Source organism: Lissotriton helveticus, chromosome 11 (genome assembly GCF_964261635.1).
Source record: "Lissotriton helveticus chromosome 11, aLisHel1.1, whole genome shotgun sequence".
NCBI lineage: Eukaryota > Metazoa > Chordata > Amphibia > Caudata > Salamandridae > Lissotriton > Lissotriton helveticus.
In genome coordinates, this window is record NC_136072.1 from 169,379,787 (window position 1) to 169,403,379 (window position 23,593).

Below are 23,593 nucleotides of genomic sequence, written 5' to 3' on the forward strand. Positions count from 1 at the left end.
TGAGCCGAAAGTCAGTGGGACGGCACTTTCTCCTGTAGATCTATAGTATGGGACTTTCCATATCGAAGCAGCTACTTAAAAAATTAGCCCCTTGTGCACATTAATCGGTTCATACTATTCCCTACACACAGGGTCCAAGTACATGCATCATCAAACCTCACCCAGAGGTATGGGAACAGCCTCACTTTCTCTATTCATCTTCTACCAATACAAGTCAAGCATGTTTTTTTTGGTCCACAAACCATAGTGGAGATTTTTGAGAAATTTGTTTCTAAGTGAAGCTTTTTCATGAACATCACACAACTGGTAATTGAAAGCTTTTACCATTGGTCGCCCTGGCAAGTAGCACAGCATCATCTGCATATAGGAGAGCCGACATGGATTTTTTATTGACCAAAGGAACTTCTGCCCACACATTCACAAGTTCAGCTTCTAAATCATTTATGTAAAGCAAGAATAAAAATTGGAGCCAACGTGCGACCCTGGTGCACTCCCCAATCGACTAGAAAGGAGGATGAGGTCTCTCCATTGTCCCTAAACCTTACAGAAGCTTAAAAGTCCCAGTGAAGGCGTCTGGGAAAGGCAACCAGATTTACTTAGAGGCCCAAGGAATTTAAAATGTCCCATAATTTAGATCCATTTACACAGTCTAAGGCACTTGTTAGGTTCATAAACGCGAGCTGTAGAAAGCTGCCCATGGCAAACTTGTATTTATACAAAAGAAGATGTAGATTTAAACATGGTTCCATAGTGCCTAGTCCTTTTCTGAATCCATATTGGGCTGGATAGAGAATATTTCTCTGCGTCGTCCAAAGCAGCAAGCGATCCAATATGATTCTCCCAAATATTTTAGTGACAGAGTCAAGAAGTGAAATTAGGCTCCAGCATTTAGGGTCGTATGCATTTCCCTTTTTGAAGACTTGCACAATTATGGACTTACGTGAGGAAGGAGGAACCCCAGACTTACAGTCAAAGTTAATGACATTAGTGAGCAGGAGGGACCAGAACCCTGAATTTTCCGTACATATGTTCATGGGGGCTCCCATCTGGCCCAGAGCCTTTATGAAGGATGCATTTAAGAATCTCCTCAGGAGAGAAGGGGATATTCAAGGTTAGAGGACAGTCAAACAATCCTTCCTCTGAGCTTGTTGTGCTGAAGCAGTAAATTAAACTAAAGTGGTCCACCCAGTGTTCACGTCCAATATTGTTATATTTCAAACAGGTACAACAATGTAGGCTTAGGTAGTAACCAAACCGTTTACCTATATTTCCCCTGTCATTGCACTACATAACAGTTCTTGGTACTGACCTTTTATCTAGTTATGGTACTGCTTAAATGATGTGGGGTTTTCTCCTAAAACTAGCCTCATTCATTATGCATGAGGATTCTTGGAATCTCAGCAGGACTACCATCTCCTGCATAATAACTATGTATTAGGGTCCCTCCTTCTGTCATCCTAAGTCAGCCATGACACAGCAAGGTAGATCCCCTGTTGGTACCACTTTGGGTAAATAAACAACATATCTTTGCTGATGCAGGGAGAGGAGAAAAAGGATTTCCATGCTGACACACGGACGCCAGAAGCTGAGGTTCCTGCACGCAGACACTCCAGATTGCAGTGGTCTGACATCCCTCGCGGGGTGTCCATCTCGAGACCAAGACGGGGTGCCACAGTCTCTCACTTCAGGTAATGGCGCTGGTTTTATCCTGGGGGAATTCTTGGCTCTAAACCTACGTACATGCTAGATACACATAGATACATCTAGTTAGGATTGCATAGTAGGGGAACGCATTTTATGGTCATGTATTTTCATACCTGCCAGTATTCATTGTTTTAGCACTATGGTAGGAATCTTCCATCCTTTTACTCTATTGTAGTTTCAAATCTTTTATATCTGTTTCTGTCTTATGGTGGTTTCAGCACACCTATTTCACACTAGAATGACCTCAGATTTAGTAAATGCTTATTGGAAAACGACCCAACCATTTATTTTGCATATTTCTCTGAGACAAAGTGAGCACATGTGACTGAATGAAAAGTACTGTATTCACGATCCCTGATATGCCAGAGTGGTCATGTTCGATAGTGATCAACAACAAAACGGATTCAGGGAGGGTCCAAGGGATATAAGGTTTAAAGACCCGTACCTGGTTATTATCCCCAGCAACTTCTATATGTATAACACAGAAAACACAGAGGGTCTATCAGCTTAATTATATAGCTGGACTGTCAGTCCGAGTCACCAGGAACTCGGGGTGTATAAATCACATGAAGACAGCATAATTCAATATACGGTGAACACCATGTGTATAGGAAAAGCCAACACAGCGCAGATCATTCATACATGGCTGACAAATCCAGAACAATTAGTGAAGGGTTTCCATCAAATAGACTCAGTGATCAGTCCCATCATTTGGCCAAACCCAAGTGCATGTCAGTCTGGTCCCCTGATCATTGGGACAGCAAACACCGCACCATCTATTGCTGGTTAAGGATTTGGTCCACCAACATACGCGAACCGTCAGTGATGGCTGATCCTTGATGGTCAAGTGAATAGCAGTGCAACAAAGAAATAGTGACTTTAAAATAGGATGGAGTGTCCTCCTACTAATAACTTTATTCTGCGGACGAACCACACCTCCTAGTTAAAAACCAAGAACAGTGCAAGAGAGACAGTCAAACAAATATCTGTCTGATAACGGGCCAACATGTTTCTGCCTATCGGGTATAAAATCCCATGGCATTCGTCAGGGCCTCTGTTCTTTCAATAGTTGCACAAGTAGTAGTGAAACAAAAGAAACACCACCACCACCAAAGTGAGAGAAATAAAAAATTAGAAAGGTTGAATACGGTACAACCTGTAACAACCGCAGACATTAGCCCTCCATGTCAATAAGGAAATACAAATTCTATGGAGGAAAATGTATAGTCGTTAATTATGGACTGACTGTGTCAGTTACCCACACACCTGGTATCACCAAAAATAAATGAAAAAACTATATAATATATTCATGCTCACCCTCCATGGTAGGGAGAAGGACCTCACCTCACCTGGACCTTGCTCAGGTTGTACGAGGCCCCGCGCTGCATAGATACAAGAAGGGAAACAGAAATGGAGCACCCTAAAGCGTAGATTACACAGCCTATTGATATGCCCAATGTGATTCCTGTATAAAAAATCCCCTTATATCTAGGGACCAACATGTAATGAGATTCTAGCACTCAAACTTAGTGAGCCCTGCCTCAAAGCCTCCCAGGTCTATCATCTAACACAAAATTGTACTCAAACAGATATATTACGTGTTACTAGTGTCACTAGTCAAAAGCTACAAACTAAATCAGCAACATTCTCTATAACTGTATTTACATACTGGGATTAAAAAAGACTCCTTATTAGTCTGATCTGTTGTAGACTCACCTATCCGTCCGTACCTCAAGCTTCCATCTGAGACTTGGGGGAGGCACCGACTTGTAGATGGTCTCTTCTTTAATAGTGTCTCCGGGGGTTGATTGTATGGGGTTGTTTTTGATGGATTTAGGGGCGCACAAAGTAGTGCGCCCCTAAATCCATCAAAAACAGGGGGAAATAAACAATGCTCCTGTTTTCAAGTTACTGAAGAAGCAGGGAGATGCCACTGGGGACTAATCAAACCACTCTGGGATCACATAACATACACAATTCAAGACCTTCATTAATAACTGAGGCGGAGGGTTACCATACAATCAACCCCCGGAGACACTATTAAAGAAGAGACCATCTACAAGTCGGGGCCTCCCCCAAGTCTCAGATGGAAGCTTGAGGTACCGACGGATAGGTGAGACTACAACAGATCAGACTAATAAGGAGTCTTTTTAATCCCAGTATGTGAATACAGTTAGAGAATGTTGCTGATTTAGTTTGTAGCTTTTGACTAGTGACACTAGTAACACGAAATATATCTGTATGAGTACAATTTTGTGTTAGATGATAGACCTGGGAGGCTTTGAGGCAGGGCTCACTAAGTTTGAGTGCTAGAGTCTCATTACATGTTGGTCCCTAGATATAAGGGGATTTTTTATACAGGAATCACATTGGGCATATCAATAGGCTGTGTAATCTACGCTTTAGGGTGCTCCATTTCTGTTTCCCTTCTTGTATCTATGCAGCGCGGGGCCTCGTACAACCTGAGCAAGGTCCAGGTGAGGTCCTTCTCCCTACCATGGAGGGTGAGCATGAATATATTATATAGTTTTTTCATTTATTTTTGGTGATACCAGGTGTGTGGGTAACTGACACAGTCAGTCCATAATTAACGACTATACATTTTCCTCCATAGAATTTGTATTTCCTTATTGACATGGAGGGCTAATGTCTGTGGTTGTACCATATTCAACCTTTCTAATTTTTTATTTCTCTCACTTTGGTGGTGGTGGTGTTTCTTTTGTTTCACTACTACTTGTGCAACTATTGAAAGAACAGAGGCCCTGACGAATGCCATGGGATTTTATACCTGATAGGCAGAAACATGTTGGCCCGTTATCAGACAGATATTTGTTTGACTGTCTCTTTTGCACTGTTCTTGGTTTTTAACTAGGAGGTGTGGTTCGTCCGCAGAATAAAGTTATTAGTAGGAGGACACTCCATCCTATTTTAAAGTCACTATTTCTTTGTTGCACTGCTATTCACTTGACCATCAAGGATCAGCCATCACTGACGGTTCGCGTATGTTGGTGGACCAAATCCTTAACCAGCAATAGATGGTGCGGGTTTTGCTGTCCCAATGATCAGGGGACCAGACTGACATGCACTTGGGTTTGGCCAAATGATAGGACTGATCACTGAGTCTATTTGATGGAAACCCTTCACTAATTGTTCTGGATTTGTCAGCCATGTATGAATGATCTGCGCTGTGTTGGCTTTTCCTATACACATGGTGTTCACCGTATATTGAATTATGCTGTCTTCATGCGATTTATACACCCCGAGATTCTAGTGACTCGGACTGACAGTCCAGCTATATAATTAAGCTGATAGACCCTCTGTGTTTTCTGTGTTATACATGTTCGATAGTGGCCAAGAACTATTCTCTCCTTGGTAAGAGGGGTTTATAGTGGCACTGTGAGCTAGCTGGTATACAGGCTAACATACCCGTGGGGTGTCTGGACACCAATCCCGCAGAATACGTTGTCTAAACGTGCAGATCCTATCTAGGTTTATAAGAACTACACGACAATATGAGTGCTAATTTTACTGGGCAATATCCCTGGGGCAAAGCAAACAAATACTGCTTTCCAGAAAGCCTTTGGGTCTTTGGTCTGGCAGGGAGCTACAAGGGTTTCCCACTTCTCATCCTTAAGCACCATCTTTCTATTTTACGGGCCATGGTGTAGGCTTCACTACACATACTAATTTCTACCTGGTCCTTGGGGGATTTCTTTAATTCCCTGCGTAACCTAGCATTGGCAATTCTGCAGGCTTTGTCAAACCATGTCTTACTATGTCTTATATATTTCCCCATGGGTCTAGATAGCATGTCTTTTAAACGAGAGGTTAATTCTACAAAGCTTCTTAGAGCAGCATTGGGGCCAGATACCTCCGAAGAGCAACAATTAACCAAATTCTCGGACCTATTGGTAATCTAGTTCATTTTAAACTTAATATCTGCGGAGTGACAGACAAGCTCACACCCTGCGTCTTTTGTGGGTAAAACCTGCAGACTTTCTCTATTAATCCTCAGGGCCTTTATAGGAATTTTAATAGAGCGGGCTTGTTGTAAATAGTAGGGAGCACCACCCCATCCAGGATAAAAGGGTGCATGGTCCGAGAAACAAAGACATAATTAATTACTGAGCTACATGCCCACCAAAAAGGTGTACAGTAACTGCCCACCTAGGGTCCATAACTTTCTCCCAATAAAATTCATCCAGACCTGGAGCAAAGGTTGATGAGGCGGGGTAGGCACAATGCCCACTCTGCATTAAAGGGACCAGCAAGGACTAGATTGAATGACCCTCCTAGATATGCATTCTTCTCGGCTAATTTTTCTACCAAGCCAAATAGCCCATGGAAATTCTGGTTTTACTTAGTAGAGAAGTCATCGCTATAAAAATGAACCATAATAATACCAAAATTTGGACCCCACTTTAAATCAAAGGTTTGCATAGTTTCCGCCTCCATGAGTATTAGTGATATTTTGCAGCTAAGGCCTACTTTACACCAAGAAGCCAAACACCCCTTGGATGCGGGTGCAGTGGAGGGAGCTGCAGGAAGATTGAAACGTGTACCTGTCAAAACAGACATCATCCCACGCCCACATTTTCTGCAAAAAACAAGACATCACAGTTATTAACCAAACTATGCCAATCCTCAATGAGTAATTTAGAAGCCAGGGTAGCACTATTCCAGATTAGGAATCTTAACTTAGTGTCGCCATAACTTGGCAGGGGCGTAACACAGCCCCCCTATCCCCTGCGGTGTGGGGGGTGGGCTCCCGAACTGCAGGGGGCCCCCTCAGCCCAGTACGAATTGAGGGCCCCTCCATGTACCTTGCAGGGGGGCCCCCTCAGCTTTCGTTACACCAGTGGACGCCAGGTTTCCCTTGCTAGCCACGGGCACAGTTGGGCTACAGTCAGAACTTGGCTAACCTTAAGATTAGGCCACGTGTAGAATTATGCAGGGGACACACATAGGAAGAGCTTAAGAGTCCAGTGTGTGTGTGTGTGTGTGTGTGGGGGGGGGCCTGGGCTACCCCAGGTTTCCACAGAAAGGAGAGTGTGGCATATAGGTCAATTGGCCCGATCTCCTCTGGAACCTAGAACGTAAATAGGTAAGAGGTAGAACACGGAAAGAACAGGGAATGTTGTTGGTGGTGCGAAGTTGGCCGTCCGACCGTGGTTGGGTGAGGTGTGAAGACGACTCACCTGATAAGGCAACGGTCTCCTCCTTGTGTCCGACACCACAGAGAGTTATCATTCAGCTCGAGTGTATAGTGCTTACATATACAGAGTACTTAATTCATGCAATGTCAGCTCAATCACGCTCCCTTCCACTCGGTCATTATCCTCCAAGCCAGAGAGTACCACGAGTCTGTTCCCCAACAGGGGCGGCTCCATACAATGTGACTTAATTTGTATTGTACAGGGATGTAGTAGAAACTGACCCCCCGATTCATGAAAGTCATGTTTTGCGAGTTCTTAATAGCAAATTTTAAGGATTCGCTATTAAAGACTCGCAAAACGGGATGCATGTAGAAATCGCAATATATTTTGCGATTTCTACTGATTCCTTATTTGCGAATCGCTAATTGCAAATCGCAAATAAGGAATGGCTTTCCCATTCATGCCTATGTGCCTAAAGGCCCATAGGCATGAATGGGGAGTCATTCCTTATTTGCGATTCGCAATTAGCGAATCGCAAATAAGGAAGCAATTTCAAGGGTGCCAGGGTGTCCAAAGGACACCCTAGTGCACCCCTGAAATGGTAATGTTCACTGGTGTTGCGCACACACATGTCCCAAGGACATGTGTGTGTGTAACATACAACTTAGGAAAATGCACTGAAGTGCATTTTTCTAAGTTTTTGCTATTTACCACGTAGTTAGAACGCGGTAAATAGCGGCCCCAGATTGCGAATTCGCAATTTTTAAATGGTTCATGCATTGCATTTAAGGAATCTCTAATTGAGATTCCTTAAATGCAATTAATCACAATTTAGCAATTTCTAAAATTGCGATATTTGCATTTGGGATGATGCATCCCAAATGCAAAAATACCGCTTGCAAAGGGCCAGATTCTCAGAATCTGGCCCTTTGCAAGCGGATTTTGGTTTGATGAATCTGGCCCTAAAGGCCCCACATGTTTATAGAAAAAGCCCAGCGGTAGGGTCTTAACTGTTACTGACTTTGCTGAGCTGGCCCTGGCTTGTGCCAACAACCAGTTACCTACAGAAGTTTACAACTATACAGTCTCCATGAAACTGACAGAGTAGAGGCTCCACTCCCCCTACTCTGCGCACAAAGAGAATGTTCTAATAGAGGTTTCGGTTACATCTCTCATTTGGATTGAGCCAGTGTTTCACCTTATATTTTAGTTTCTGTTTCAACTCTGTTATACCAGGGGTCAAGCTTGGAACGTTGACTAATATAACAACATACGGGCAAGAGGCTGGTGGTAAGTTGATCACAGGGAGGGGTGCTGAGCGAATTGGTCTCCCAACTGAGGCCGAGTGGCTACTGACATAAGGCTAAGGCAAATGCAAAGAGCAGCTACACCGCCCGGCTTCTAGGGCTAGGAGATGTTCCCAAGGATGTGACAGGTCTCTGCTCATTTTCGCAGCCCCTTAAATGCACGTAATTGAGTGAGTAACCTTACATCTACCATAGGCTGCCCCTTAGATGGGCCTGGTGTATGTCACTCATTATTATGAATGTAGTTTTCTTGACACTTCTCAATGGCTGTGAGGCAGTCGTGCATAGGACGCAATTTAAGATCAAGCAGGTCACCAAGTGGTCCACTTATGCTATCCCAGAGGGCAGAGTTTGATTGTGTTAAACTGGGTAGCACACTCAGCTCTTTGGTAACCAGTGGGTGTTTTAGATTCCCTGACTTGGGTTTCAATGCTTTTTTCCTTCATTTGGCTACGGGGTCAGAGCCAGGTGAAAGCACATCAGGCCCGGTACCAGTTAAACCTTCACCTCCGATCAAGCCATCTACAATGTCAGCAGTATCCACAGCATCAACATTACCTTCAGAAGGGGTGAGGACACTAGTGTGACCATCAAGCAGGGCATCTCTGTGGGGTCAGACCGGGAGATGTGGTACGGGCAACATAAGAGGGACAACATCATCAGCTCTAAGGGAAAGCCACCGTTCAGCCAATCCGATCTAGTACTTCACATCTCATCCTACTTTTCTGGTGTGTCAAAGTCTACGTTCTTGGTTTATTCTTCATGAGAAACGGAACTTCGGCATCAAGCAGAGTGGTCTGTCTTTTAGCTTTGACAAACTTCACTAGCTTTTGATGATCAACAGGATTTGAACTTTCAGATTTCACAGTTGCATCAACATACGTTTTGTGATGCGTTTGGTGCGGACCCGGAAGAAGTGAACTCCAAAAGATCTACCTTCCAACATTTTAGATGTCGCCAATTCTTAGTTCTTAACCTTTTTGTCATGTGAGGTCAATGACTTTTTGGTGAACTTGGATGCTCTATTTTGCAGTTCCAAGAGGAATTCTGTTTGAGACACTTTGGGATCTTAGGCTTCAAGTGTAATTCCAAGAATATTTACTGGGAGAGGCTCATGGATTTCGACATAATAAAGAGGTACATTTCTAGTCCTCTCAGTCAGCATGTTGTTCCCACTTGGCTCCTCTGCAGTAATATTCTCATCTCTTGAAACCCATCGTCAATATCGATGGCTGAACTTTTTAGACCTTGGTGTATGGAAGGCCATTTCTTTCGTTGCCCAATTTACGAAGACTCACTTCTCTCGATTTATGGGTCTTGGGTTTAAGTAAAAGTAAGCTTAACAGTGTTGGGATTTATGATATGACAAACGCACCAGGCATGTGAGTGCCAATTTTTGGAGCAATTCACAAAATCTTAAACTACTCTGTATATTTGGTCAGAAAATTGCATTTAAGAGACCCAAGCAAAGTAAAAGTAAACTTCCTCTGGCCTGGTCACAGACAAAAATGAAAAACTTGACTTCTTGAAGTCCTTCGAAAGGCGAGCTTCCTGCAGCCTTCTTCTCAGAATAAGTGGTCAGGAAACTTGGTATGTCCAAACAGGGCCTGATGCTAAGCATAGGAAGCTGCCCAGGGCCTTGTACTCAGCCCACTAGCATGGGGCCACGCACCAGTTTAACACACCACCAGCCCTTTTGTACTCCTGCAGATTCAATTGAAAGAAAGGCATCTCTTTACAATTGGGCCCATGAGACAGAGGGGAGGGGGTACTCCCTGGACCTCTCAGGGATGGTATCCCAGTTGTAAGGAGACGCATTTTGTAGGTGTGTCCTGCAATTAGAACTCCTGCCCGGCTGCCTATTCAGAGACACTGTGGGACGCCCACTGTCAGCACTTTAGCGCCACGTAGGTTTAACTCTCAGCCCCCAAGCAATTCTCACGCCTTCAGCCTGAAATGGACTGTAAAAGAGGTGCTTGTAGGTGGCTGAGAGGAGGAGCTGTGGCCCAGGAGAAGTCTGAACAAAGCAGCTTCGGGAGCCCAGAATATGTCACATATGCAAATTAGAGGGGCCTCGCACACTCCCTTTCGCCCAGGGCGCCAAAAAATCCTAGAACCTGCCCTGTGTCCAAAAACTTAGAATTGGATATCTCGCATTTCGTCAATTCTATGGCAGGACCGGAGGCTTCAGATTATGCTTCTCAATCTTTACTAGAAGCTCACAGCAGCCAATGAAAATGCTTGCTTTTCATTCAATATAAAGTTAAACTACATATCCCATCATGTCTCACACATAGGCACGCCCCCCTAGTCCATAAGAGGCCTCAGCCTGCCGCCATCTTCCTCTTTCTTTGCTGCTCACAGAGCTAAGTGCACCTTCGTTTACTCCCTCTGATGTGATTTGCGCTAGATGTGTATGATTACTATATGATTGTGACGGTATTGAGCACTGTTTTTACCGGTATTGTGATTACTATATGATTATTACGGTATTGAGCACTGTTTTACCGGTATTGTATGCCTTAGGGTGATTGACTGTTTAAAGGGAGTAGCGGTGCTTCGGCGGGCCGCTTCGGCGCCCGCCGTTTCTGTTCTTTGTTTTCCTCGATGGTGGCAGAGAGCGCGCCTAGGCGGCGCGAGGGTAGCTTCGGTCACTGACCGGAGGCAGACGGACGCCTTAATTCATTTGAGCCTGTGTGTCTTGATCCCGGTGTTTCCCCACGACGAGCGCGCGTCTAGCGCATGCGCAGCTGGCATCCCTAATCGCTGCTGACGCTGGTACAGGCCGGGTGGCTCTCGGCCGCGGCGGGCGCCCAAACGCGCTGAATTTGGGCTGCCTTTTGGTAGAATTCAGTCGCGTTTGGGCTGCACGTCGCGGCGCGACCCGCGAAGTTAGTTTCAATTACGATTTGCACTCGGAGTAGTTAGGAAGGTGTCCCTCTGCCTCTGTATCGCCTGGTGAGGTTGTAAATACAAGAAAAAGGCCGTTTGGAGTGCGCACACGCTCGAGGTATTGTGGAGGCCTGCGTCCCTGACCCATTTTGATTACAGCTTGGCTGAGGGGGTTGATGGTTGTAGAGGTTTAGTGTGCTGTGTGGGCTGACCCCCCCCTTGACCCTCCTTGTGCCTGACCCTAGGTGTCAGCAACCTATGGTGTGAGTATACATCAAGCTGTCAGATGAACAGTGTAAAGAGGATTATAATGAGGAGGAGAACTTTGAGACCAGGCAGTCGGCTGCCTTGGGGGACAACTTGGTTAGTGCCTTGGACGCCTCGGTCCAGTCCTCCGTTAATAGGGCGATGGGGACTACGGTCCCACAGACGGTGCAGCAGGCACTTGCTTCAGCCCTTCGTCCCATATGACGACAACTAGTGGGTTTCGCCAAGCGACATGGCTTCACCAAACCGTGGACAAAGAGAGACGAGGCTTCAGCCTCGGGTCATCCTTCGGGTGTCGCTGCCACTTGGCCTCTCTCGCAGGCCTTAGCTACCTTGCCGGCTATGGCGGACTGTTCATACACAGGGGGCTAGACCTCCGCTGAGCGTAGGGTCCATGATACTGACACAGACACGGACACTGGTACCAGCACGGATACAGCCGACTAGGAGGATCGCAACCCTCCTAAGAAAGCATAATCGGCGCGGCCCAAGAGCCTTGCGCCGGCTCCTACCCCCTTTACCATTGTCCCGACAGCAATAGTACATCCCAGGTCACAGGACTGGGCGCCGCCTACGGCTGTGACAGCCTATATTCATGTGCATTTACGCATGGGTTTCCCCAGGGTAGTGCGGAATCGTTTGCGTTCGGAATGCCCTAGACCCGGCATCCCGTATCAAGTGGCGGAAACGCCGGAGACAGACCCCAACCTTCTCACCTTTCTGGAGAAGTTCACGAAGGATCCTATGACAGGCTTTGACAGGGCTTGGTAGGGTGTCAGGACAAGATGCTGGATGCCGTCGGCCCCTTGGCTAAGATCTTGGAGATGGCCTTAGTGGCCAAAGGGACCTCTGTCATCATGATTTCAGACCTGCTTGCCGGATAGGCCCAAAGAGCCATCTGCCTTTTAGGCAACGCTAATTGTGCCGTTTCGGCAGAGGGGAGAAAGTCGTTGCTCATGAAACTGGATTCCAATCTAACGGAGCTCGCGGACGCGGAGCCGGGACCCTTGCAGAGGGCCTTCTGTTTGATGACAGGTTCGTCAAGTATGCCTCCAAGTACGTAGGTACCTTTACGGCACTGGACGATGCCCTATCGGGCATCAAACGCGCTTGAACCAGGGTGTTTTTCCCATAGAGGCGATTTCGGAAGGGGCAGAAAGGACGTTGACTCCACCCGTGGAGGGACCTTCTACCCCTCCCGTAGGAGGTTCGGCGAGACCGGATACCAATTCGGTGGACTTACACTGGACGCCTGGGTCTTGCAGACGGTTCAAGGCTTTTACTGGGAGTTTTACTCACGTCCTGTTCAGTCAGGCATACGCTTATCTCTCTATTCCGATTTTTCCCCCCCCCCCATCACAGGTTTCTGCAGTTCAGGTGGAGGAACCAATGGTACGAAGATTTGGTTCTGCCGTTCGGGCTTTCCTCGGCTCCTTGGTGCTTCCCCACAGTGACGGAGCCGGTAGTGGCGTATCTCCGAGAGAGGGGTATTCGCCTCATTATATACCTAGACGGTATTCTGATAGTGGTCCAGTGCCAGCGGACTCTTTTGCGGCACCTCCAGCTGGCCATGCCTTTTTTTGCAGGATCTGAGTTTGTGATAAGCTCCAAGAAGTCGGTCATGATTCCCTCTCAGGTTATGGATTTCCTAGGGTTCACGGTGAAATCGGTGATAGCCCAGTTGTGCCTTCCGAAGGACAAGCTGAAGGATCTAAAGAGGGAGTTCAGGAAGCTGTTAAACAGCCACACTGTCTCCCTCGGGGCCCTGACAAGGATGGTAGGGATTCTAGCGTCCTCAGTTCAGGCGATTTTCCGTGCCCGTTGCATTACAGGGCCCTGCAGCAGTTGAAGATCAGACATCTTCAGAAGGGTCTCTCGTATTCGGACAGCATTCCCCTCACGCAGGAGATGAGGACAGAATTGCAATGGTGGTTGGGACACGTCGACGCTTGGAACGGCCGAGCGATCTTAGGTTGCCTTCCGGATATCACGATAGAATCCGACACCAGCCGTTGGGGGGCTGGGGCGCGCGTGGTGGCGACATCTCCACAGGTGGGAGATTGTCCCCGGAAGAACTTTCCTTTCATAGCACCTGTCTGGAGCTGCTCGCGGGTTCGTTTGCGGTGAGAACGTGGTCCCTGAAGCAGACAGCCTGTTGTCTCCTCCTGCGTCTGGAGAATGTCCCGGCAGGGGGATACATCAACAAGTTGGGAGACACGAGGTCGTCCATGTTTGTGCAGATGGCCAAGGACTTTGGCATTACTGCCTTCGCGACCAGATATCGGTCATTGCGGAATGTCTCCCGGGTAAGTCCACTCAGGTAGCAGATTGGTACCCGAGGTACCTCAGGGACTTCAGCGACTGGAAGTTGATCCCGAGGATGTTCAGGTGACTAGAGGGGATTTGGGGTCCGTTCGAGACGGATCTATTCACGTTGAGGCTGCCGTTCCGAATCCCTCGCTTCTGCGGTTGGAGGCCGGATCCGTTGGCGCACGCGACGGACGCTTTTCTCCAGGACTGGTCTCAGGTGGTGCATTATGCTTTTTCCCCCCTTCTTGCTGATCCCCAGAGCGATGCCGCAGGTGTTCAGGCGGAACGCAGAGGTGGTCATGATGACGCCTTGGTGGACGTCGCAATCTTGGTTCCACAAGCTGAGGCTGTGGCGCTGCGACCTACCCAGACTCCTCCCGGAGTCGATGACGTTGTTGCTGGGCCCTCCTCAGGAGAGGCACACTCTGGTAGCGGAAGGTAGACTTCGGCTGATGGCCTGGTGGCTTTTCAAGCAACAGTGGCAAGTGCCAGGGATTTGAGCTAGGCTGCAGATTTCATCAAGCAGGCCTGGGCACCTTCCACGAGGATACGCTATTCCTCGGCCTGGAAAGGTTGGGTGGTTTGGTGCGTGGAACGACATCTGGATCCCGTGGGGGCCGAATTACCCCATATGCTAAAATTCCTGACGGATGAGGCATCACAGGGTTTGGCCTATAGGTCGGTCAACAACTTCAGATCTGCCATTTCGGCTGGCCATGTCCAGCTGGATGGGAGGCCGATTGGTATGCACCCGGTCGTTTGCATATTGCTGGCAGGCATTAGAGTGGAAAATCCTCCTAGACCGATATATTCCGGTTTGCGGGACGTTACTCGGGTTTTAGACCTTTTTGTCAGATGGCCAGCGAATTTGCTTCTATCCAAGAAAGCAGTTGTCGGCCAAGCTGGCCATGTTACTTTACCTCTAGGCTCGCAGGAGATCATCGGATGTACGGGCGCTGGACGTAACAGGTAGAGTATTTTCTCCGGAAGGAGTTTCTTTTTCAGATTGTTAGGCGCACTCAGACATTATCTACACATGTTTCTTATAATGCATTTCAGGAGAATGAAAAGTTGTGTGTTGTACAATGTCTAATGACTATGAGGAATGTACTGCGGCTATTAGGCCTCAGGGCTGTTCGCAGCTCTTGATCGCGTTACGAAGGCCTTTCAAAGCAGTGGCTGCGGCCACCATTGCCAGATGGCTTCGCTAGGCTATGAGTGAAGCAGGCATTGACATCACCATTTTGGTGCGCATTCTGTCAGGAGTGCCATGGCATCGAAGTCGTTCATGTTGGGTTCCAGAATTCATGATATATTGCATTGTGCAGATTGGTCGTCAGTATCGACCTTCAAAACGTTTTATTATGAGCCGGTGGGGGATATTACCTCTGTAGTCTTTAATAAGCGTTAAACTAGCATAATCTGAAGCCTCCGGTCCTGCCATAGAATCACAAATTTGCTAGCATTCGCGACAAGAATTTGCAATTCTATTAAGGACACGGAGGCGAGGATTATCCCACCCGGCATGTATATGTGTATATAAATGCTTGCCCACCCAATGGTTACGGTCTCATATCCTTTCTTTCAGATTCTGATAAAAAGAGCGACTGAGGCTCAAAGGAGGCCAGGATATTTCGCCTGATGATGTTGTTTCTTCCCGTTGGAAGAGTTGAGGAGTTAATCCACGTTTTCGTTGGAGCTGTTCGCCGAAAGAAAGAGGAAGATGGCGGCAGGCTGAGGCCTCTTATGGACTAGGGGGGCGTGCCTATGTGTGAGACATGATGGGATATGTAGTTTAACTTTATATTGAATGAAAAGCAAGCATTTTCATTGGCTGCTGTGAGCTTCTAGTAAAGATTGAGAAGCATAATCCTCGCCTCCGTGTCCTTAATAGAATTGCAAATTCTTGTCGCGAATGCTAGCAAATTTGTGATTCACCTCTAAACCATTCCACGGAGAACGTAGTCTGACTTCAGAAATAGTTGACGACACAAAGGAGAAAAAAAACAGTTTTGTTTTGATAGCAATACTTCCTGATTTCAAACACTAGATGGCAGCATACACACATCGAGTGACTCAAAATAATTCTAACGCTGAAACAAATGATTGTAGCGGATGAACCCAATTACATTTAACTGGAGTTGACAAATTGAGAATGTTTGAAGGCAGTAAGGGGGTTAGAAGGAATACATGCTTCTTCATGTGGTAATAATATCGCAAGCCAATGGGTTGGGGTGGACTATGAGCATGATTTAGGGTAGCAGGTGAGCCACGGTTCTTCACCCAAACCCCCACACTCCCAACTACTGCGGCCCATGTCATGTATACCTAGAGAAAACTTTAAATGCTAAGTTTACTTTCTTATCATGAAATTACCTTGCGACAACAAGCTCTGTAAAGGCAACGTGTATTGCACGAAACAATCTGTACTGTGTGCGTCCATGACAACAAAGCTACTGTGTCTGTAGTAGGGGTAATGCATTATATCACTGGTGAGATACATGGGCAGATGTTGCCAGCACTTTCTGCCAAACACTGACACCTAGCATTGCACTGCAGTTCATCAAGCATATGCAAAGAATATAGTACAATGAACTACTTATGCAGGTCAAAGGGCAGCAGCTGTGTGCTACATGGGTTTACACCAGCCTCATGGAGGCCCTACCACTTTCCCACACTGACCAGGCCACATTGGCATAGCATTGGTTCTCAGAGAAAACCCTTTTCATTTAAAAACACTGCTTGACCTACCACAAAAGGCTATATTTAAAATTAAAACTACAAACAAAAAACTTTCTTTTGTTGTAGTATTTTACGACCAGTTCACATAGTCTTGGGTTATTCCTCATCAACTCCAATGGGACCTCTGTTACCCTCAAATACAGCATTTCTTTAGTTGCAGTGGGCCGCATGCCATATTGAGAATTTCTTAACCTTCTCCACTGACAAGGAGCATAATTGATCAATGCCTTTTTTTTTTAAGTGAAAGCCCTTGTGAGGGTTTACTCCCAGACCGTGAGAGCGTACTCAAATGTAAGTTTCTTAAATTTTGTGACACCGGAAAAGCATGGTAAAAGAGCTGCAACAGAAACATGAAATGTAAAATTAGCACAGGTTTGCATACACACTCGTATACCCCATGCCCCCCAGCTCCTACTCTTGAACCCACCACACAGGCCCTGAAGTAAATGTATGGAATCTTCTCCTTGAGAACAAGACTAATCCACATAACCAACAATAACCACAGGATTAACCACAAACCCAGTACAGGATCTGTACAAATCGAGTTCATTTCGAAATTTCAGACCAACAGGTTAAAAAGAAATAAATGTATTATTGTGAACCATGATTTATTAGCAAATTAATGGGGATGTAGATCCGGGGACAGCAAAGTCGGTAGCTTAGACCCAAGTCTAACTATCCGTACGGACCCACAGCCCTAGTAATGCTACAATGGACAACCATGTGGAGGAGGAACACGAGCGAAGAAGAGCATGAAAGAGAAGCTACACACATATGCACGAATGGCGTCTTAGACCTTTAATCGACTTATGTGCCTTCGTCATCACACTGGCCAAAAGTAGGGGGAATGGCCATACCTAGTACAATAACCGACTCAGCAGTCGGCGACGGCTATCCTACCATTCTGGGTTAGGGTAGGAAAACGAATGCTCACTGTGAGCAGTCCCTCCAGTTGACATACGAGATACAAGTATGCTTTTCTACAAGAACTCTGTGAGAGGCGACATCCGATATAGGTGCTGTACCTTTCTCAGGTTCCTCCAGGTTTTCAGTTACAAACTCCACTGCTTGAGCGACTTGCTCTTCACTGCACACATCTAACTGCATAACTTTCATGCGGTCTGAGCTGAAGTTTTCCAACTCGGTTGCTCCATCCCCATTTTTATCCTGTAAAAAACACACAAGGCCAACATTAAACAACCGAATGACCATCTGACAACGATGCAATAAAATTCCAACTAAACTGATAATCGCAAACTATTGAAATACAAATGCAAGAGACCCCTGGACCAGAAGCTGTACCGATCCCATCACCCCCACTGGGACATAGCCCCCTTGTCACTGCTGGTATGATACAGAAGATCTGTTAAAGGCCAGGAAGACATCTTGATGGAATGGTCGATCTGATTATGGAGCATTTTGTGAAGGAAGGTGCAAAATTCCGGTATTAAAGCAGATTTCCCATTTTAAGTGCTGTTCCAATCGTAAGTGCTTGTAATATCGGGGAAGGATCTGATTCTAGGTCATCCTTTTACGAAGAATCATTATTGGCAACAGCCAACAGGCGAGGGGACTGGAAATCGCTAACAGAAGGATTTCCTCTTTTTACAGCTCCAAATTTGATAATAATTCGGTGCTCGCATCCCAAGTCTTTCTTTCCATTCGGCTTTCTGTGTGCCAGCAACATTCCTGCCCAACATTCCTGCCCTGAGACAATTGCTCAAAATGGGACTATTTGCAATGACAAGCAGTCATACTTCGCTATACAGTATCAATTAATGAATAAGGCCAGAGAAGATCCTAGTGATACGTTTACTGATCAAAGATTGATTATATTAAACCTGACTTGATCTGAAGTTCATTTTTATGTGATTTTATATTGTGATTTTATGTATTGTTATGTACTTTTTTAAAAAGATTGAATAAAGTTTTTATGAATGAATGGATTATATTAAAAACAATCAGAAAATAAATACAAGAAAGGCTGGTAAAGAGAGTGGACAGCGTAATGAAAAAAGTGACTTTGGTGCTGCAATACATACCGTAAACAGAAGGCGTACATTAAGAATCTAGCAACAACTGCCCATCATATATCGTATATTTCATTGTTATTAACGCAGTTGGTCAGTCTGCCAATTAATGTCGACATACCGACCTAAAGCCAAAACTGGACGAGATCATTACCAAGACAACAGGTGTTGAGGAACCATCATTCTGGGAAAGGAAAGAGCCAGGCCTCAAACTACTTCAATATTGAACTCAACAAGCCAAGTTAGGAGAGTGAGCGGCAGTGGTGGCTCGTGACATTTGAAAGTGGTGGGGCGTAAACTTTGTGGGAGAGCACCCTGGCGCCGGTGTGTGGTGGGGTTGCTATGGAGAAGCAGGGCGGTATCTCCTGGGTGAGAGATAGTGGCAGAGAAGCTTGCCACGGGAACAGTGTTGTGATTTCTCCCGTGTTTGAGGCCGCCCGCCTCTTTAGAATGTCACTGCTGTAAGGCAATAGGTCAAACACTACGGGGAAGTTAGAGGGGCCGAAGAGAGGGCGCAGGGGAGGACAGCCGGTGGGGAAGGATTGGAGCTAGAGCACGAGACGGGTGGGAAAGGTAGGACAGGAGAGATGAGAGGGAGGGACAGGGAAAGCCAGAGAAGCGCGGGAGAAGCAAAGAGAGTCCGACGCAGATCCATGCTAATGAAATCCTCGGCAACCTTATTGAATGGCAAATATGATCACTGCTGCGCTAGCCCCTGCCGTTTCACTCTCACTGAGCCGAGAGACAGCTGCTGGCCGCCAACTGCTCTCCAGCTCTTCAAAGCCCCACAGCACACGGGAAACAACCTTTACAACACAACTTTTGCAACGCACTACCATTACAATGAAACTTTTACAATGCAACATCCATTGCATCGCATGCCATTACAACGCAACCATTACAACGCATGACACTACAACGCATGTCATTACAACTCATAACATTACAACGCATAGTACCCTTACACTATCCAACACTTACCCTACTGTTGCACCCCCTGGAGATAGAATAGTAATTTTTACCCCTACACTATCCAACACTTACCATACACGCAATGTAATGTTATGCGTTGTAATGGTATGCGATGTAAAGGTATTATGCGTTGTAATGGAATGCGTTGTAAAGGTAGTTTTTACAAATTCGTTGTAATGGCATGCGTTGTAATGGAATGCGTTGTAATGGATGTTGCGTTGTAAAGGTATACGTTGTAATGTCATACATCCATAGCACACCAGTCAGTTCCCTTGGAAATGGCACACATTCCAGGGAAGCCGGTAAAACAGCTCAGAGAAGGAAGGCATGTACTGCGGAGCACTGCCTGGAACTGGGCGCAACAGATGTGAAACACTCCACTGCAGACTGGGCCGTTCAGTCTTCTAATGCTGATACAATCAGTACCATTACATCGGGTGTTAACAAAGTCTAGCGCCTAAAGGGAATCCAGTTTATCGAGTGCGCTGTAACAGTGCAGTGATTCTTGTGAAATTAGCATGTGACGATTGGCCGAGGTCTATGCGGCAGTACAGGAATGCCATGCACTAGTGTTTCTTATAGGGTGGAACCGTGATTTAAACAGTGACGTAACAGAATTCTATTAATCCAAACAATATTAAGGACGTTTAAGGAGTGCGAACGGGAAGGCTGCGATTAGTGTTTTTCAAACAGTCTGTCCACGTAGAAATAAAATTTTAAAGTAAAAAGTCAAACTTACCTTAGCCGCTCCATGCAACCTCTGCTCCCCATGGCTTGGCGCCTTTACGAACGGTCCTGGAGTTGACTGGCAGCCTCTCTCAGCCAATCCTGGTGCTGCCAGCAGCGCCAGGATTGGCTTAGGGCACGGCTACTACATGCCCGCCGCATGCCCATTAGGAGACCGAGGGGCTCCTAATGGGCATGCGCAAGCCAGTGAAAATACAAGTGCGCATGTGGGCAAGGGCTAAAAATTTGCCCTCCATCCCCACTCTTGTGCACTTGTGGTGCTGCCTGCTGCCCCTGGTGACAATCATGTCAATCAACATGACGTCGGACCGCCCACCCCCTTCAGACTCTGAACGCCCGCACGCCCCAATGTACGCAACGCGCATGGTGAGCGGTATGGTCCAAGTGATGAAAACTTCTGATAACCAATTAGTGGATAATTATATAAGTGATTATGTTATGTTAATTGTAGCTTATATAGCGCATAATCACCTGCAGGTCTCGTAGCGCTTGTAGAGAAAGCACAGGTAGCCATGAATGTCCTAGGAACATGCAGGCCAGTAAACGATACTGTAGCCGGGGCTTCCCTAAACAAATAGATCTTAAGACTTTTCTTAAAGGAAAGGAGGACAGAGTCCTTCCGAAGGTTCTCCGGTAATTGATTCCAGATTAGAGGAATTAAAACAGAGAATGCTTGGCCACCTTTCGATATCAATTTAACTCTTGGAAAGGCCAGAAAGCCTGCCGTGGACGATCGCAAAATTGCGTTCCGGCTCAGATTTCAACAGACGCTCCTTAATATAGCCCGGAGCTTGGCCAGAAATGGCTTTATGGGCGATACAGAGACCCTTAAACTTGGCTCTCTGTTTAACAGGGAGCCAGTGTAACCAAGGGGTGGCATGAGGCCATCTAGGCAGCCTAAAAATCAGCCTGGCTGCATCGTTCATGATCACCTGCATCCTGCTGAATAATTTTTCAGGGAGGCCAATGTACAGGGCATTGCCATAGTCCAATCTGGACACGATCGTGGCAGATGCGATCATTTTTAGAGTGGTAGCTGACAGCAGGGGGGCCAACTTCCGCAACTGTCACATTAGACCCAGGCAGGTGCCAACCACCGAGGACACTTGATTGACCAATGAGAGGTTGGCATCTATCTTGATGCCCAGACTTTTAACGACATGCGCTATCCTCAGGACAATGCCAAGCTACTGCGGCCAAAAAAGGTTGTTCCAGGGGTTCCCCTTAAGGGAGATTACAAGGATCTCAGTCTTGTCCGGGTTAACCTTTAGTGAACTGGCTGTCATCCAATTCACTGTGTATCTGAGGATGTTCTGGGCACTAGACTGAAGTTGCGGGGAGTTATTAATGATTAATTTGCAGAATAAGTTGGGTGTCATCTGCATAATTAAATACTTGACAATCCATAGTGGCTAGTGCTGTCACTAGTGGTTGATTAAAATCCACAATAACAGAAAAGGAGCCCAAACACATCCCATTGTGAAATGTGATGGTTACACAGCAGAGTGGATGAGCCACAAGTAAATCAAGAAAGCCTATATGGAGATAGAAATGACAAAGCAGGTCAAATCTGTGGAGACCCCATAACACCTAAAGAGACAGGAATTTACCACACTATGTTCAGTGTTTATCAAGAACTTAAAAGCCTAGCAATTGCCACAAACAAACAAAGAAAATAAACAATGTTTCTGGTACGAATGGTTGGCAATACTGATGTGATGTTCTCACCTTCTATAACACTCACGATTATACTAAAGATGTCAGACGAATTTAGGGAAAATTCACTACGGTGATAATAGCACATTTTCAAGACGAAAGAATGCAAATAGCCATGGGGAGTTTTCAAGATATTTAATAACAAAAGGACACCAGAAACACAACTGAGTAATCAGATTGCATTAAGTGGAGAATGCTCTGAAATGGCTCGATTCACAATCCAGACGGTCTGAGGTGGCCACCATGCTTTCCGCTGTACCCCTACAGAGATGGAGCTGCAAGAGTGCACCCGTGTCAGAGCTCAGTGTCCACCAAGGGGAGAAGTTGGCAAGGGACAGACTTCACTGGGGAGCTCGTCCGTCAAGACATAGTGATGGAGTAGAGAGACATGTATGGATCAGCAGAGGATAAACCTGAGACAGGAGAAGCTTTTAACACGAGATAACAGGGCAGACTGAAGACAGTGTAAAACCTGGAAACAAAAGTGGAAATAACCTGGCAGGTAGATGGAAGGTGGCCGGTGCAGAAAGAGACTGGATGCACCACACAATGGAACCGATCGCAGCTATTCCTATGTAAAGAGGACACTCAAGAGCAGAAGTTGGCTAAATGGAGGTCGCTGCTAAAAGGAAAGAGAATAGGCAGTAAAGCAACAGCCCCCAGAAGTCATCCTGCATGTAGAGTCATCAGGTGACGAAGGTGCGGCAGGGTTACTCTCTGCGATAGCTTCACTACATAGAAAAGTGGGCAACACCCAATAAACCATGACCACTCTGGAGACTAAGAAGAAGACTGAAAACTTCAAAAACAAAAAAGGAGCAATAAAAAAAAATAAAGGAAGGGGGGGACGGAGTATCCTCTGCAAAATAAGGATGTGGCCTAACGGCTAGAGCGGTCAACTTTAAAGCTGAGGAACCGGGTTCGAGTCTCGGCAGGGATGCTCAACACTCGCAAAATCACGTAATCTCCCCGTGCCTGACAAAAATTGAATGTGTCCATCTGTAACGCAACTGGTGCTCATGTAAAGCGTGCGGGTAGAGTTCACGCTGTAAAAAACTCGCCCAAAAAAAGAGATTAAAATGATTTATATTTCAAGCAAAGTAAACATCAATTACATTAAAAAAAGTAAACGGATAAATAAAGAAAGGGTGTCAGAGGTTCCTCTTCCATAAAAAATAATTTTCTCATAAAACATAACGTAAAGTGGTGATTTGCTTTAAACATTCATGAACAATAAGGATTAAATTAGACTAATAATTAAAAGCTATTCAGTTTAATTAAATTGTCATTTTAACAACATTATTTCTATAGTTCACGAAGAGTGCCACTTAGCACGCCCAAATATAAGACCTGTACAGGAGTGCAGAGTCTTTATCGTTATACATAATAATCCAAGATGAAGTAACTCAAAATAAATCTCTTCAATGGCCCCCAGAGCAGCAAAAAATAAAAGTTAGTGATTTAATGAGTATGACATGTTGTGTTAGATTGTTAATTGCCTCTAGCTAGCCCTGTTTCAGCAGATCATGGGCTCAAGCCTGCCTCCACAGTCATGGTCGTGCTGAAACAGAAGATCACTTTTAATGGGATGAGGTTATACCAACCGTTAAAAGCAAAACTGGGAGTCTGATTTAAGTACATCGCAGTTAGTCGTTTTGTTAAAGTTCCAAACCTTAGACCACTACAAATCAAAGCCTGGAGGGGGATCAGGGGGCTTCCAGTGATGCTTGAGTTAAATTGACTGCCAATA

The 23,593-nt window shown here is 45.9% G+C and overlaps 1 protein-coding gene across 1 annotated transcript in view; it reads right to left on the reverse strand.

Annotated features, from left to right (window-relative positions):
- The window catches only part of LOC144791668 (D-beta-hydroxybutyrate dehydrogenase, mitochondrial-like), a 94,703-nt gene that overhangs the window by 22,507 nt on the left and 48,603 nt on the right, over nt 1-23,593 (reverse strand). The window contains exon 3 of the mRNA XM_078666400.1: nt 17,404-17,545. Coding sequence (XP_078522526.1) covers nt 17,404-17,545 — 142 coding nt within the window. The remainder of the gene's footprint in view (nt 1-17,403; nt 17,546-23,593) is intronic.